This window comes from Mizuhopecten yessoensis, unplaced genomic scaffold (assembly GCF_002113885.1).
Source record: "Mizuhopecten yessoensis strain PY_sf001 unplaced genomic scaffold, ASM211388v2 scaffold10059, whole genome shotgun sequence".
Classification (NCBI taxonomy): domain Eukaryota; kingdom Metazoa; phylum Mollusca; class Bivalvia; order Pectinida; family Pectinidae; genus Mizuhopecten; species Mizuhopecten yessoensis.
In genome coordinates this window covers 195,657-214,689 of record NW_018408358.1, presented here as the reverse complement: position 1 = coordinate 214,689, position 19,033 = coordinate 195,657, and the positions used below count along the sequence as shown (strand labels likewise).

At 37.0% G+C, this 19,033-nt stretch overlaps 2 protein-coding genes across 3 annotated transcripts in view; one reads left to right on the top strand and one right to left on the bottom strand.

The window, feature by feature from the left end:
- LOC110459398 (histamine H2 receptor-like) overlaps positions 1 to 13,457 on the bottom strand; it is a 67,644-nt gene extending 54,187 nt beyond the window's left edge. Inside the window, exons 1-2 of one of the 2 annotated variants that reach the window (XM_021511629.1) lie at positions 10,604 to 13,457; positions 608 to 685 (exon numbers count right to left, since the gene is read on the bottom strand). In XM_021511629.1, the coding sequence (XP_021367304.1) occupies positions 10,615 to 12,126 (1,512 nt within the window). In that variant the 5' untranslated portion in view covers positions 12,127 to 13,457 and the 3' untranslated portion in view covers positions 608 to 685; positions 10,604 to 10,614. Of the gene's footprint in view, positions 1 to 607; positions 686 to 10,603 lie in introns of those variants that run through there. The other variant, XM_021511628.1, reaches the window with a different exon arrangement.
- Positions 13,458 to 14,528: 1,071 nt separating this feature from the next.
- Positions 14,529 to 16,208, top strand: LOC110459384 (circumsporozoite protein-like). Its single transcript, XM_021511610.1, has 3 exons — positions 14,529 to 14,604; positions 14,757 to 14,849; positions 14,998 to 16,208. The coding sequence occupies exons 1-3, from the start codon at positions 14,529 to 14,531 to the stop codon at positions 16,206 to 16,208; spliced, it is 1,380 nt and encodes a 459-aa protein (XP_021367285.1).
- Positions 16,209 to 19,033: the final 2,825 nt, after the last annotated feature.

Below are 19,033 nucleotides of genomic sequence, written 5' to 3'. Positions count from 1 at the left end.
TCAGAAAAATGTACCCATAATGTTATATCTCGATATATGCTTAATGTCACATTCCAGTTGAACTATCGTAAAAGGATTACCTAAGCAATGGAAAGCACAAATTGATGAAGGTTTTAAAACTCTTAAATTCTCGAAACATTTGGATATAACTTATAGGCGCCTATGAAGCATTAAACAAAATATCTTGATTTAATTTATAGTTTGCAATTTTGTAATTAACGAGTGATAGTCGTAACAAATTTAGAATCAAATGTTCACGAAGGTTCCTTTTGATTTTCGGAATGAAACGTGGAATGGGGTTCTAAATTGTCTGATGAAATTAATTCAATTGATCACCCAGCATCCGGGAACGTATTGAGACGGTAGCATTAATTTGGTACCAGATTCTCTCTGAATTCGAATTCATGGAATCTAAATCGGAGTATTGAGTTGATTTAATTTGCATGTAATTCCACTTTCAAGACAAAAAAATGGTTTCGGTTCCGGCAAAACGTGCGCAACTGATCCGAGGCGTAAGGGTTATAGTTCTTGTATGAATAAAAGCTAGCGGTTTGGTATTTAAGTGTGAGACACGTATCCCCATAAAGATGGCTTCTATATGGGGTTTCCTTGAAATAAAAAAATCTACGGTGGATGAAGTTCGGGTCTTCTCAAATTTCAAATCATCTGTTTACGGGTTTCACATCTGTAACATCAAATATCATGGTACTAAATGCGTGAAAACAATATTTCTTCAAATTGAAACATGATGCGCTGCAAAACGAAAATAAATAATAATAATAAATAATATACAACATTTATATAGCGCCCTATATAATTTGTAAAATTACTCTAAAGCGCTTTACAACATATGGATAATAGTAATGGTTATAATTGTGAAAACAAAAAACAAAGGCTTACAATCACTTTATAATATTTTTTTACATATTTAAGCAAGCAATGTGCACATTTACAAAGATTCTAAAATGCTGCCGTTTAGTTTCTAATTTTTTAAAACAGGAAGTGAATGGGAAAGGGAAACGAATGTAATCTTGTGATACTTAAAACGATTTTGTTTGGTTTGGTTCATTTGTGTTTTACGTCCTACTAACAGCTATGGTCATTTAAGGACGTGCCAAGTTTGGTTTATTTGTGTTTTACGTCCTATTAACAGCTATGGTCATTTAGGGACGTACCAGGTTTAGGTTGTGGAGGAGAGCCGGAGTACCCGGAGATAAACCACTGACCTACAACCAGCACCTGGCGACTGCCCCACGTAGGTCTCGAACCCACGACGCAAAAAAATGTCGGCTTAAAAGCGTATCGTCTGCTGATAATCGAACTACTTGGTAGTGAAGCGGACGTAAAACCACTCAAACAAACAAACTAAAAGCATTGTTGTGCGAACCCCCCGCCAAGACCCCCCAAAAAACATACACGACCTCCGACCTGGCATTCATCCCCGCTCGATGCAATCACCTTCAGAATCATAATTGTTTTTGAGGCTCCAGTGAATACATCTACAGATTTATAGCCTTGCGTCTGTAGCGTGAATTCCTAAATAAAGTACGTACAAACACATGCTTCAACAGCGTCGATATACTCGCCCTCGAACACCAGATGTTTTGGCAAACAAATAAAGTTGGCATTTTGTTTCGATATATTGTTTTCCTTTGGAACTTGTACAAATTCAAGGACCCCTCCACCCTCAAACTAAATGGCTACTCATCTAATTGAAAACAACGGTAAAACGTTTATTTGCAAGTTTCTGTTTTGTAGTCTGCAATTCAACAGGAGGCGATAACGCCAAGGTATAGCCTTTAGTTTCCAGGCGTTTTGCGTATCAAAGGTATCATCTTCAGTTCAAGTATGCTTCAATTTTCTGGTGATTTGGCGTCAACATAGATGCTGTTGATGATGATGGATTACAGTTTTAGAGTCACAAGAAAGCACGATTAAGTCAAAAATACATTGTTATCTAGGTCAGTCAAACGTTAAAAATCTGGGTCAGTCAAATGTTAAAATATCTGGGTCAGTGAAACGTTAGAATATGATTTTTGTGAAGAAAAGTGACGGCTGTCTAAAGGAAGATCTTAGTGTTAATGTGTTTCTGTTCACACTTTAAAATGAAATAATCGCTGAATAAGACAAAACTCGCTCAAAACTGAGATGTCTCTGTTTATCTTATTTCACTTACTTACTGTATAGAATTTAAATTTTCGCGAAAGTTTTTTTTCGAGGTTCCCGTGGTAAATGTAGCAAAAGGACTGCGAATTTAAGAATCTAACCGCGAACAAAATGAACAATAAAGATTTAGTTTTTATAGCATAAGATTACATCGCTATAGCACAATTTTATGCATATATATATTGTTTCTCTGTGATTTCAATTTCCTCGGTGAAAGAGTTGTTTACTTTTTATATTTAATAGCACTGCAATTTCCTTTCCGTGTAACGTATACATATCCATTTGTAAAATCTATAACGTCTGCCAAAGATCTCACGTGTTCTGGAGACGTTTTCATATCCTGTCTTCTGAATAGGTAGTTTTAAATTTAAGGAATGATATAAAATATATGTAATGTCATGTTCAATGGCATTGCGAATACAACTGTACACACACGTACATCACATACACATCGGTGTGCAATTTCTACTGGCGGACTGGTATATCCGCCATTTTGTCAGGTTGGGATTTCACGGAACATGAAGTAAGAACTAGTTTTAAGGTTGGAGAAATACCTTCGGGAGGAGGTGGAGAGGGGGTTCTTGTTATCCGAGTTGAAAAAAACATGATGAAATCAACTGTTTTGGAATCTCACTGCAAGTGCCAATACATGACGCTAGTAGTAAATGGGGTACACTAGTAGTTTTTCTACTCTCCGCCAGGTTTCGCATTTGCTGACATTTATATCTCCTACGGGGCAATAACCTTTTTTTAAATGGCGTCTTGCATCGCGGAAAATCATTTCTTACCATCGCTCATATCTAGTTCATTTTGAATCGGCAACTAACACAGAACAATGATGTTATGATTACTGAACACATTTCTACAATTGGCTGTGTATTGACTATTTTAATAAAGAATGTTTGTTTAAAACTAGAATTCCTATGTACTGGATGTACGTTACTTTATAGATCATATCAACGGTATGAACAGAGTCCATTATCTGTTCCAGTCATATAAGAAACTCATATCAACTTTAACATAATCGTTATCAAACTGATTTCTGAAGATTTACCATTCCGAGCGCTTCTTCATAAACACCGATGCGCCATCTTTCACACGTTTTAAATGTAAGGGAGGGGGTATTCCGACGCCAGAACCAAACCAACGATTCGTTGATTGAATTGACCAATCAGCGCTCGTTTGGTCAGGCACCTGACCAAGATGGTGACCTAGACCTGCCTAAGTAAATGTTTTACGCAAGCGCAGTGTCACAAAAAGTCCAAGAATTACAGTTCTTTCCATCAAACAAATAATTCGGAACGCTTCGACTGATTGTAACTCGAATCGATGTACATGCAGGTAATCCGCAGAGGTATTCGGAGTTATGAGGTTTTAATCTTGAGTATACCGGGAAATAAAACCTAAGAATCTCTCTCGGGATTTCCTTCGCATTCCCTTCACCAATTTATATACAAGATGTACTTAGATTGTGCATAAAGAATGGGTAACCCTAGTAGGAATTGAAACTCTAGCTGAAATGGCGACGAAACAAAATTCGAAACTACGGCTCACTGTTTTATGGAAAGTAGCGATGCTACATGTATAAACAAATTGAAATTGATTTCAAATCTAATTTTATCTGCTTGAAAAGATTTACTTTCTTTGACGCCCGTTCTAAAAAAGTCGATTTCTGCAGAACGATAAACCAATACAAACTTGAAGAAGATACAAGGAATTGTAAATGGTATTGTTTCGATCGCTACGCTCCTCGTTAGCACACAGCAGCTAATAAAATTAACGTAAATGACAAATATAAAATGTCCACGTTCCATTGTGGTGTCGAATGTCACAGATTCTGAAGAGTACTATTTTTAAACGACATGTAAGGTTCGATTTTAAAATAAATCTCCAGTGTTTAGTTCGTTAAAGGAACAAAGTCTTTTGAAATGTTGTACAAACGTAACTGTTATAACGACAATCGTGTATAATGTTATAACTACAATCGGGTATAATGTTATAACTACAATCGTGTATAGTGTATTAACTACAATCGTGTATAGTGTTATAACTACGATCGTGTATAGTGTTATAACTACAATCGTGTATAGTGTATTAACTACAATCGTGTATAGTGTTATAACTACGATCGTGTATAGTGTTATAACTACAATCGTGTATAATATTATAACTACAATCGTGTATAGTGTTATAACGACAATCGTGTATAGTGTTATAACTACAATCGTGTATAAAGTTATAACTACAATCGTGTATAGTGTTATAACTATAGTGTTATAACTACAATCGTGTATAGTGTTATACCTACAATCGTGTATAGTGTTATAACTACAATCGTTTATAGTGTTATAACTACAATCGTGTATAATGTTATTACTACAATCGTGTATAGTGTTATAACTACAATCGTGGATAATGTTATAACTACAATCGTGTATAGTGTATTAACTACAATCGTGTATAGTGTTATAACTACAATCGTGTATAATATTATAACTACAATCGTGTATAGTGTTATAACTACGATCGTGTATAGTGTTATAACTACAATCGTGTATAGTGTTATACCTACAATCGTGTATAGTGTTATAACTACAATAGTGTATAATGTTATAACTACAATCGTGTATAGGGTTATAACTACAATCGTGTATAATGTTATAACGACAATCGTGTATAGTGTTATAACTACAATCGTGTATAGGGTTATAACTACAATCGTGTATAATGGTATAACTACAATCGTGTATATTGTTATAACTACAATCGTGTATAGTGTTATAACTACGATCGTGTATAGTGTTATAACTACAATCGTGTATAATATTATAACTACAATCGTGTATAGTGTTATAACTATAGTGTTATAACTACAATCGTGTATAGTGTATTAACTACAATCGTGTATAGTGTTATAACTACAATAGTGTATAATGTTATAACTACAATCGTGTATAGGGTTATAACTACAATCGTGTATAATGGTATAACTACAATCGTGTATATTGTTATAACTACAATCGTGTATAGTGTTATAACTACGATCGTGTATAGTGTTATAACTACAATCGTGTAGAGTGGTGTAACTACAATCGTGTATAGTGTTATAACTACGATCGTGTATAGTGTTATAACTACAATCGTGTATAATATTATAACTACAATCGTGTATAGTGTTATAACTATAGTGTTATAACTACAATCGTGTATAGTGTTATAACTACAATGTACTATAGTGTTATAACTATAGTGTTATAACTACAATCGTGTATAGTGTTATAACGACAATCAAGTATAATGTTATAACTACAATCGTGTATAGTGTTATAACTACAATGTGCTATAGTGTTATAACTATAGTGTTATAACTAAAATCGTGTATAATGTTATAACTAAAATCGTGTATAGTGTTATAACTATAGTGTTATAACTAAAATCGTGTATAATGTTATAACGACAATCGTGTATAATGTTATTACTACAATCGTGTATAGTGTTATAACGACAATCAATATAATGTTATAACGACAATCAATATAATATTATAACGACAATCAAGTATAATGTTATAACGACAATCGGGTATAATGGAATAACGACAATCAATATAATGGTATAACGACAAACGTATATAATGTTATAACGACAATCGGGTATAATGTTATTACGACAATCGTGTATAAATGTTATAACGTCAGTCGTGTGTTCGGTTATTACGACAATCGTGTATAAATTGTTCATTATGTTTAACGACAAACGTGTTCCGTGCTGTAACCCTACTTGCGTAAGCGCCTTTAAGTAATTTTCCAGAGATAAGACAGGGCGGTATACATATGTTGTACAATATTCTATAACTAAGATATACATTTTTCCCAATCTCGCTAACACTAACGAACACGCTCTTTTTTGCGTGTTTGTGTCATACGGAACTACGGCACGCGAGGTAATTGACATCTCTCTGCCTTTCCTTGCCGACTCCTGTTATTACTCCGTAATGACATACATGTACGAAGATCATTTTTAATCGCTACATTCACATCGTAATTTTTATCAAAGCATTTTAGGCTGATTGTATATACGATTCATACGAATTTGTTAAGTTTTTGCAAATTTTGAATATTGCAACCGGATTTTCCCGGCTAATACGCATCGCTTCTATTGTAATCAGTCCAATTTTAACTCCCGATTTTCGAACTGATTTATGGATTTGAATTACGTTGCTTGAAAGTTGATCGATATTTACATATTTTCATTTGAAATGAACTGGAGAGGATATATTTTGTAAAAAAGGAAATGAATTTTCTAAAAGAAATTGGAGTTCTCCAAGAGGAAATATTTAAAATTCGATCTTTTTTTTTTTAAATCTTGGAGATCTAGGCTAAGAAGCTGCACAGTCTGAGATTAAGTTCAGGTTCTCATATAACTTATTGGGATTCATCACCCAGCACAAAGGAGAAAGACAACGTAGCACCACTGCCGAGGACACCCTGTGACTTCAGGTCAAAAGTCATAAACCGCTCGAGGGAAACACTACACTAAAGGGCAAAAAAATGAATTGAAGTGGTTCTTCCGCAAAAGTGGAGCACCATGAAACTAAAAGGAAAACACCGTGAACTGAGAGGATGACAATACTGAAGAGAAAGCAACATGAACAGATTCCAACAATACAGGGAAAACACCGTTAACCGAGGGAATCGAACAATAAAGGGAAAATATCGTGAACTGAGAGGACTCCAAAAATAAAGGGAAACACCATGAACCAAGCGGATACCAATATAGAAAGCAAAACAACACGAACTTTGGCGACTCCAACACGAAGGGTAAAACACCATGAACTGAGGCCTAGGGACATTTGTTTCTTCAACCTGTGCTTTCATTAAAACGCCTGTAAGCTACACAGATTGAGTAACTTTTACAAGTAGTATCTCAGTCTGTGTGTTACTGTAGTAGTATCTTCTTAATCTGGAAAACCAGAATATCTGTTTCAGAAAATGCATACATAGGTGATCAAACTGACAAATTGAACGCCACCCTTTCCCAACTCTTCACTAAAATGAAGGTGGGCATCAAATAATATGCTTCCGTTTCGAAAATCTGATAATGATTTAGATTTTTTATTTTTTTTATTTTTGCCTTTCTCTGTTTGTCTATTTTTTGTTTTTTTGTTTTTCTCTTTCTGATTTGAGAGACACCATGACATAAACATTTAATAGCTATTTGAAGGGAGTACACACAAGTTTGATTATGGTGGTAGGAAGTTCGTTACTCATCGGTATATTGTCTATCAAATCGCTCTCATAATCAGCAATGGAGCATGTTCCAAAATTTAATTTCTTTAACAAAGAGCAGATTGAGACCTTGAGACACACTCGTGTGTGTTGTGTTCCTGTGGTATATTTTCCCTGCTCTTCGCTATGCGAGATAAGACAGGCAGGCAGACCCATTCAAACGGACAACTGTTTTACCGATGAGCAGCTTGGAAATAGCGTAATGAACAAATTTATAGATATATATTATAAATAAACTACTTTTATAAAGACCACCTGTTGTTAATTTCTGGAGGGGCTTTGTGCTCTGTATGAAATAGATGTATACACCATACGTAAACGCAGTTTCGCTATTTCATGTGGCAAGTCGAATCATCGTAGAATTAATAGTCTCCCTTTTATATGAGAAATAAGAAAGGCATTATTTTAAAGACTTTCTCCTTTTTTCCCTTTGATTTTAATAGCATTAAGAAACAGGTAGATAGCTGCTTAACCCTCTCAAACAATTTTATGAGCCCATATATATGATTACAATTACTAATACTTGTGTACCGTTCAGATTTTACCCGCCGTTCCGTTGGTTATAGTACCAAACCATAGTACTTTATCGCCGCCATTATGGCCTAAAGGTACCGCTATCTTAAAAATAACACTCCTCGATCACGTAAACCCACAATTAGGTAATACCAGTAGACAATTTGTGTTTCTATTTGAATTCCGAAAAATTTGGTGAATGGATTCTTAATTAATAGCAAAACGCTGGGCAAATTGAATCCAACTGATTTCTGTTGTATTCATACAATATATAAGCGTAATGCTTGTTTCATAAGAGCTTAAATCGCGTATAAAAGTGAAACCAACTGATATCTGTTGTATTCATACAATATATTGCTTAATGCTTGTTTCATAAGAGCTTAAACCGCGTATAAAAGTGAAACCAACTGAACAATATCATTTTTTATGGAAATATTCGGTGAATGCACCTAAAATCAACAACGCATATATTTTTAATAAGCGGTTCAACACTAAACTAAGATAATTCATCTTCTTTTTAATAATTTTTTGTTGTTTTGTTTATTTTTTGGTGTTTTATTTGGTTTTTTGTTGTTGTTGTTGTAAATATACTATTTATTTGTAAATAAACTCCATATCAAGGGAATCACATCTGTTTCAAAACTTTTACCAAATTTAAGAAGCGCTTCCGAAATTTTACAATAGACTTATTATCAACACAGGGGCATGTCACCTACATATGGGCGACACATTACATACTGTATATGAAGTGTATCAAAGCAATGGATGTTTTAGCAAATAATGTTATTGTCCTATAACACACATTGCTATTGATGCCAAACTTAATACAGCCCGGCAGGGCTTTATATATGTTTGTCAGCAATAGAAATGTGTGTTAAAGGACCCTAACAATAGTTTCTAAAATATTCATTAGCTATATTTACATTTTGATGGAGTAGTTACACTTGATTTTGTTATTTCGAACAGTTCTTTGAACAGCAAATTAAGTCTCGACAACAATGTAATTGATGACGTCACATTAGAGATTGATGACGTTACAATAGCAAATATTGTTATAGTCTCATAACAACATTTGCCTTCTCAATGCATTGCAATGGAAGGATACAGAGCAAATGTAAATATTTATTATTTATGTATATTTTGTGATTACATGTATCGCACTATCCCGATTACAGAAGAACAGATATGTTTAATCATTCCATCATCACAATCATTAGTGGAGCTCTCTTTTTTTATACAACTTTTGTGTTATATTTCAGTGTTTCAAATAGCGCATATATCGTGTACCCATAATGCCATCGTGTGACCCTGGACGACCTAAACCTTTGATTGACAGTTATCAAGTCATACATGCAAGATCTTACACAAGTTTTCACTTCAAATGACATTTACGAAAGAAGACTTAAGTGTCACACACAAAAATGACTTTATCCCAAAAACGGATATTACAAAATGAAATGATGCTTTTCCTGGTTGCCATTGAAGTAAACAAATCAACTTTCTTTGCTTTTTGTTGTCATGACGTCATTATATAATGTTGAAGTATGTGACGTCATTGTATTATCATTTTATGACGTCAATAGGTCATGTTACAAAAGTTCATACAGTTAGTAGAACATGGGTTTGTTCACTGAATAATACGGGTTACCACTTAGTCAAAAATGTTATTCAATTTTTTCTAAATTTCAATATGTAATTATGCACAAAAAAATCACTGTGACGTCACACGTTACAAAGCGATGACGTGATGGATTCACAAGGGAAACGGACACATTTTTTTTAATAACAAGATTTTAATCATATTTAATAAAGTCAAGGTAAGAATTCTGTTAATCAAATCTTAAGTTCGTTTCTATACCAGTAGGCTTTTTAACGAGCTCGCTGAAACTCGTTTTATAAAAATGATATGAAACGGAAATTCGCTTGATATTCTGGTGGTAAATTCATGTTTAAATAAAACTTTTATTTTATATGATGTTTCCTGTACTTTTGTGATGGGAATATAATACGTTTTTAACTGGGAATCTCAATTTAGAAACAGTTCTAGATAAAATCTCCTCATCTAGTACTCGTAATTCAATGTTAAATTATCCGTGAAAAATACAAAACATGGCATTAAAGTTATTTATAGATTTATTTTCTATTTTAGATTGATGAATTGTCGTTTTAAGAAATAATCAGTCGGGATTGAAAGGTGAATATATATCGAAAATAAATTCTTGAGAAATATTCATCTGTAGTAAGAAATACCAATTAAGGTCAGGGACAATATCTAAAAGCCTTGTTTGCTTAACGAAATCCAGCAAAAAGAAATCCATCGGAGATTTAAAAAAAAAATCTTGGTTTTACTAAATTTAGATGATGGTTATTTATTTTCTGATTACTGAAAGCATTAATGTTCTATGAATAATTATTATTTTGAAATATTTCACATCATATATCTCTATTGAAAAGTTCGGTAATCGATTTTGAAGCTGACTATACTTTTGTACTTGGGTCCAAAAGTACACCAAACCCTATCTATCCATCCCAGGGCATGCTGAACCATACACCCCTCTCCAGATGTAACCAGGCTCATTGACGGGATTGCCTCTTAATTCGACCCCCCGCGATGCCACTTATGTTGAACAACTTACCTCTTTAACCTTCACATTGGTCCATTATCCATGTTGACGTCATCGTCGTCGTCCTCATCGTCCTCATTGTCCTCATCATCACCTTCCTCGTCGTCGATAGCATCTTCTTCGTTGTCATTATTATCCATCATTTTTTCTTTTTCCGTGTCGGACACTTTTTTCATTATCAGTATATCACTTTTGACGTCATCAAAATTTAAAGATGGCGGCGGTGCCAAACAACATTCGTCGTCCTCGTTGGTGAAAGCGTGGCCATTTTGTAAAGTAAAAGACTGGGTCTTACGAATGTTTTCACTACTTTCATATTTAACTATAGCCGATTTAGGTACACTTAAATGCCGAACCTGGAGCGACTGAGTCCTTCGTAAATGGCCGCTTTGAGCACTTCCGTTTTGATTACCTTTTCTCTGCATTAAAGACATTCGGAAAGACGATGATCGCTTAACACTTCCTTTTCTTTTGTCTTTGTAACAGAACAACTGCACTTTCCTTCGTGTATATCGTATAAAAGAATTCCGTAAAATTTTATTTCGTATACCATAGATGGCGCTATTGGTCATCGGCGCTGCCTGAAATAAAGTCGTTACTATGGAAACCAACATAGGGTCTACCTGTCTTGTTCCGGTGGCCGTTTCCACCAGTATTACAATTGAAAAGGGGATGTAAGTTAGGGTAAATGCTCCCACAAGCTGAAGGATGGTTAGCATAGCTTTTGTGCCCTTGATAGATGTCGATAAAGGCGCCGTAGCCTGTGTGTTGAGAGCTATAGGCGCCTGAACGACGCACGCCATTCGAACCATGGTCGCGGCGATTCTGCTGCTTTGAGTTCGTGCTATACGAAATATGTGTGTATAACAGTAAATCATTACGATGAGGGGTAAATAAAACATAACACTTACTAATAATCCCACGTACCACCGACTTAATACATCCAGGTGGTTTATAAAGCACGTGCCCGTCACAGGCGAGAACACGTAAGAATTCCCGCCAAAAAGTGGCGGTAACGCCAGTATAAAAGCACTCAACCAAAACACAGCAAACAATGACGTCATTTTACGCGCAGTCGCCGTTAAGGAATGATGTAAAGGGGACGCAATTGTCTGATATTTGTCCCAACTTAAAGCAGCTATTGTCCATACGCTTGTTAGCGTAAAGGCTGACTGTATAAATCCGTATGCGTGACACATGCTTTGTCCACCGAGCCAGTACCCACATAAACTGACCACTCCGGCGTAAAGTGTGGTCAGCATAGATGACGCTAGCCCCACGGCCCCTAGATGGACGAGTAATATATTCCGTACTGTCCTTAACCTCCTGTTTGGAACAATTGCTACGATCATAAAAACATTAAATGCACTTCCTATGACGGTAAAAACCAGTAAAAATATTCCGTGTACTATTCCTCGCCCTTGGGTGCTCCAGCCCGGGGAGTAGGGTTCCCTGAAAGAGGTGGAGGCGTTGTATATATCGTCCCAGAAGGAATAATTCGCCTCCCCGTTACTGTAGTGCCCCGGGACTGTCATAGCTGTTTAAGCCCCTCCTCGATCCCGGGGGTGAAGCAGGCATCACAGGAGGTAGCCCGTCCCCACTCCTTCAGAATGTACTCCGTGACACTGTCTCCCATCGGAAACAATTATCAAATGAACGTCACCGGTCTTCCCTATAGTATCGTTAAACTCTTAAACATCGATGTTTTAACACAAAGTATAAGGATAACTAGAACATCTCTCATCGACTTGTCACAATCACTTCCGCTTGGAAATATGACGCATATGTACTTAACAACATTTAGAACATGAAAGTAAATAAAACATTCATAACTTTTTTTTAAATATAACATGTAAAATATACCTCTGGTTCAAGAATCAAATTGCTGTCCGTCATTAATCCCACAAATTAACCTTGATCGCGACGACATAAATTTTGGTCCATATATAATTCGATGCTCCCTCGACGTCAACTTCCGGGGTTTTTTGTGAGATTTCAAAGACGTTAACCTTCTGATGCTAACGTCCGGTTCTGGCGATAAACACACGTTAATTTCGAGTGATTCAAACTCAACACACCGACGTCAGATTTTCATTTTCAGACCCTCCATCCGAAATCAAATTCTAGTACCAAAAAGCGCCTTATTCTGATGTCAGAGAAACGTTCCTCAAGACATTCAATTTCTGAACGACCCTCAGACGTCAAATCACTGACAGACGATAACTTCCGGATGCTCCTTCCGACGTAATATTCGGACCTTAAAACAAAACCTTTAGCACTGTTGTCGTCCCCTGCGACGTAAACTTCTACAGCCGAAAACTGTTATATCTTGTAGACTGTTTCCCCCTGCGTTCCAGTGTATTGACTTTTCCTCTGCCCCACGTGTGTGTGGTGATAGCGAAAATCAAGTAGTAGTCAATTTATACGCCGTGTGTTGTTCACAGAGCTATTGCCTTAGATCCCTGGGGTCCAATAAAACACACTCACAATCCCTTGTTTTAAATCCACGTAGATTTTCCATAAACCAATACTTCACTTCTAAAAGCCATACTGTTAAAATTCCACTTATATATTAAAACTCCTTATGAACGATGTAAACACACAAGGCCGATGTATCTGTGGTCAGATTGTCTCCCTAGCGAACATCAACCCGCCACTAACAGATCTATAATATTAGCACTACCGGCAAACAACTCCATCGAGAAGTAAGCTTTGAGCTTTAACAGGTAAATTCCCAACATACAGCCGAGAGAGAGAGACGGGGCGAGTTACACACTAACATGCTAAATTTACGTGAAAAACGTGTAAGGAGCGAACCGGTTACTGACTTCGGGGGCTGAGACAAATCCAACTTGAGCTAACGGTATAGTTCTACACACTTCTCACAACATAGCGCGCTGTTACATTAGCAGGCACGCGCGTCGGACAGTGAAAACTATTTTTGGCACCACGTATGCCGGGTTATTGCCGATCCGCGTGTAAGATTCATTTTTACTCGACGAATGGGAAATATAATGATTGAAATGTATGTGTAATGTTTATGGGAGTTGCCGGCTAACTGCCCTCATATACAGAAATAGCGCGTGGTCAATCGCTCGCGCTGTCCTTAAGATCAATATTTTATAATTATATATATTTATGTATATATGCGAGTAATTTAATAATTGATGTCAATGCGGAGGGTAAATGGGTTAATAAAGGGATCTGGATCGATCTGTCCTAGAAACCAGAATCTATTTATACCAAATGCAATCTTCCGTTGAATCATATCATTTCGAGAATTATTGTTTATATTCTACAACAACTTGAGGGTCCAATAATAACTAGTAACAAATAGAAAAAAACGATTAAAAAAATCAATCAAATGTCTTTTACAAATGTAATAAGATATGTTGTTGTATATATTGATTTTGTATATGTATAATTCTTGTATCGACGAAATGTTTTGCGTATTTTTCGTTTCGTTTTTTCACTCATTTCTAGATATTATAACGACCTTTGCTTTTGTCTACAAGAAATACTAATTTCATCTTGAAATGGAAACCTACCGCTCTGCAAAAAAAAATGTCAATCAATTGTTCTGCACTGTTAGTACAGATAGTCCGAGTATAGTCTTAACGTCTGTCACAGCTTGTTCTTATAGAGAACGGCTTAACAAAAGATAGACGTGACGGTGATGTCTATTTCCGTGTTCAAGCTAGCGACACGTGTGTGGTCAGTGGCCTTTACTGGTCAATACCCCATACAGATCAATGTCGATATTAATATCTTTTGTTGCTTGACAATGGATTATTATATTTAGTCTCTACCGCTAATAAGGATGTCTCAGTTTCTGAGATTGTGTTCGAAATGTCCAATCGATTTTCACATTGTTTACATGTTTAATGAAATGAGAAAAAAAGCTGTGTTTGACAAGTCAAATTAGGCGTACTACGAAATGACGTTCGTACAGAAGCCTATTATAGCGTCATCTGGGCCCGTTTTCATAAAACCATTCTCATGTTCAACCTCAGGTTCTGTGCTGAAGCACTTTTTTCTTGCTCACGTGATAATTTGGGGAAAAAAACACATTTTGTCAATTATAAAGAAGAATTTGTGAGTCGTTAAACCAAATAATGATTTTAATGTTAAAACTTGACTTTTTGACAGTTTTACATAATTTCAGGGAGTAACCCTAGCCCTAACTCTAACCCAGGGAGTAACCCTAGCCCTAACTCTAACCCAGGGAGTAACCCTAACCTCTACTCTAACCCAGGGAGTAACCCTAGCCCTAACTCTAACCAGGGAGTAACCCTAACCTCTACTCTAACCCAGGGAGTGACCCTAACCTTTACTCTAACCCAGGTAGTAACCCTAACCTCTACTCTAACCCTAACCCTAACCCTAACCCTAACCCTCTAACCCAGGGAGTAACCCTAACCCTAACTCTAACCCAGGGAGTAACCCTAACCCTAACTCTAACCCAGGGAGTAGCCTTAGCCCTAACCCTAACCCAGGGAGTAACCCTAGCCCTAACTCTAACCCAGGGAGTAACCCTAACCTCTACTCTAACCCAGGGAGTGACCCTAACCTTTACTCTAACCCAGGTAGTAACCCTAACCTCTACTCTAACCCAGGGAGTGACCCTTACCTCTACTCTAACCCAGGGAGTAGCCTTAGCCCTAACCCTAACCCAGGGAGTAACCCTAGCCCTAACTCTAACCCAGGGAGTAACCCTAACCTCTACTCTAACCCAGGGAGTGACCCTAACCTTTACTCTAACCCAGGTAGTAACCCTAACCTCTACTCTAACCCAGGGAGTGACCCTTACCTCTACTCTAACCCAGGGAGTAGCCTTAGCCCTAACCCTAACCCAGGGAGTAACCCTAGCCCTAACTCTAACCCAGGGAGTAACCCTAACCCTAACTCTAACCCAGGGAGTAACCCTAGCCCTAACTCTAACCCAGGGAGTAACCCTAACCCTAACTCTAACCCAGGGAGTAACCCTAGCCCTAACTCTAACCCAGGGAGTAGCCCTAACCCTAACCCAGGGAGTAGCCCTAACCCTAACCCTAACCCAGGGAGTAACCCTAACCTCTACTCTAACCCAGGGAGTAACCCTAACCTCTACTCTAACCCAGGGAGTAACCCTAACCCTAACCCTAACCCAGGGAGTAACCCTAACCTCTACTCTAACCCAGGGAGTGACCCTAACCTCTACTCTAACCCAGGGAGTAACCCTAACCCTAACCCTAACCCAGGGAGTAACCCTAACCTCTACTCTAACCCAGGGAGTGACCCTAACCTCTACTCTAACCCAGGGAGTAACCCTAACCCTAACCCTAACCCAGGGAGTAACCCTAACCTCTACTCTAACCCAGGGAGTGACCCTAACCTCTACTCTAACCCAGGGAGTAACCCTAACCCTAACCCTAACCCAGGGAGTAACCCTAACCTCTACTCTAACCCAGGGAGTGACCCTAACCTCTACTCTAACCCAGGGAGTAACAAGAAAGTTGGTTTGAACACAGAATATATGCTTGAGCACGATAACGGTTTCCTGAATACGGAACCTGGTATCACTCATCTTGCAGAACGCTATCATAAGAGGCGACTAATGTGCGACTACCTAGTATAGGAGTGTTACTTCCTATTTACTACTTAGGAGACATTGAAGACACTTGAAAGTTTAATTTGGTACCTCTTACATTGATTGTATGTCTTTTTATTACCTTTCTAATGTCAAAGAGGATTTTGATAAGATTTTTTTTTAAACATCGAATCAAAATCACCAATCTCAATACTACGAGATCAGTATCTCATAACTAAGAGAATAGTTCGCCATGTTAAATTTCCTGAAGAAACATCTTTCTCGTTGTTTGGAGATCACTAATAGAAGACAAGAAGATACATTTTATTTATTTTAAAACAATTATGAAACAAGTTAATTCAACTTATATCAATCACTCTTGTTTGCCACTTGGGGGTCTTTATGTAGGAGGAAACCGGAGTACCAGCAAAAACCCAAGTATTCGGACAGGTGACCTCATACCTTTTCACGTCCGGTCGGGGAATCGAACCTCGGCCACTTTGCGAAAGGCAAGAGCGCTCTCCACTGCGCCACTCGACCACCCACAGATAATATGCGTATTGCGAGCGGAGCCGTTGGACTTCGAGGAAGCGAGATCACTATCTCTCATAGTTATTTCATAACTCGTAGTTACGTTAGTAAGATGGGAATAAATATCAGGACTTCTTTATAAACTGCAAAAATATCGATTACGCTAAATGTATACTGAAGCTTTACCGAATACAGAAATCCTTCTTAAAACGATCGCAATTCCTTGGCAACCGTCACTATTTAATATCATGATTTTAGTAAAAAAAACAACAGTAAAGCAATGTTTTAAAATTGATGAAACATTGTTGAATATTAGTTGTAAAATCGATACCTATTGCGTCTGGAAATATATCGGAATGCACTACGGCCTTTCCCCTGTAGAAATTTTGACGGAAAAGGCCGAACTGGAAGTCGATTGTTCCGGAAGATGAATTAGCCTAAATAAATTCAGTTCATTAAAGAAGAAAAAAGCAGCTTCAGAAAATTGAAAGGATTGCCCTACATCACGAAAGTTATAACATTGAACTTGATTTTACATTATGTACATGTTCTCTAATGAAATTGCTGGAGCATAGATTATAAACATGCAAGTAAACATTTATCCTTTCAAAATATATGGAAATGTTTAGATTTGTCTGGATTAATGTAAACAAACTTGTATTTGTGTACTTAAGGAATTACCAGGACTATTTTTCCAGGACATATATCTGGTTATTGCTTATAATTTAATTCAAACACTCAGACAGCATTTTTTAATTGACAGTTCGTTAATATTTATGCATTGCTGTTAAAAACAATAATGATTTTGCACAAAACACAACATTGTGCAATAATTTCAACGCCATGCAACTTCAACCAATCAGAAGTTAGAATTACAAATACCGCGCCAAACATTGCGATATACGACGTCTGCGTCATCACTTTTTGTGTTATCTGGTTTTTAGGTTGTACGATACATGTATAACCTGAAGAAGTCTACCATTAAGTAAATTGCCAAAAATAGATTACGTATATTACGCATTCTACGGACTTGGCTAGGGAAAAGTATCTCTTTAGCTCATTCGGTAGTGACTCGGGTAATATTGACAAATATATGATAATAATAAAATAGTAATAATTCGAGTTTCTTATAAACGGCTTAAAAAATAATAACCGGGGTTTATAGGGCCTTTGCAACTAGCCAATATCTTTCTGAACTCCCAGCCGAAGCTGCTATTTCGGCGCTGGGCTGAGACAATCAACAATTCTAGCACTGCCCAACCACGTACTCATTTACAGCTGAGTAGACTGGAACAAGCGGAGTAAAGTATCTTGCTATAAGATACAACACAGTGCCGTGCCGTGCCGTGCCGTGCCGTACCGTGACTCGAACCCGCAACCCTTCGGTCACGAGCCCGGCGTCCTACCACTAGACTACCTTGCCTCAGCGATAGTTTCACAAGAATCGCTATGACCCATGAAAAACTCGGGACGACTTCTTTCCTGGAGGGGGAGTATAAATCACCCTGATAAAATACTTGCCGCTTACTACCGACTCGGCTAGGGAGAATTTCTCTCTAGAGCGTAAGACTAGTAAGACAGACATCATGGGTTCGACTCCTAGCGGGGGCATTGAAAATAAATTGTAACCTCTGTTACATATGTATATATATATAACGCTGATTCATATATCATATCCTTAACATCTAAATTCAATAATGTACATATATCATATCCTTAACATCTAAATTCAATAATGTACATATATCATATCCTTAACATCTAAATTCAATAATGTACATATATCATATCCTTAACATCTAAATTCAATAATGTACATATATCATATCCTTAACATCTAAATTCAATAATGTACATATATCATATCCTTAATATCTAAATTCAATAATGTACATATATCATATCCTTATCATTTCTTGTCGATTTGTTTGGTTTTTGTTTTAAAATGGTTTAGCGTCCTATTAACAGCTAAAGTCATTAAGGACACGCCTTCATGTGATATCGCGCATATGATGCCGACTTTTAGAGCGTTACTACACTGAAATACCACAACGAAGGAACCCAGTATTCCGACTTTTCGTATTGCATAGTTATCTGCTCTTGTGAGCAGGTATTGAATGTTACGTCATTTGTTTGTGAGAGTAATGTCATGAATGTTTGAGAAAACGACGTAATTTTCTCATACAAAATAATGACGTAACAATCAATACCTGCTCACAAGAGCAGATAACTCTGCAATACGAAAAGACGGAATACCATTCCACCCGATCCTATTATACTGACATCGGATTAACCAGTTGTAGCGACACACAATCACGACTTTACGTCAGAGCTCGAGACAC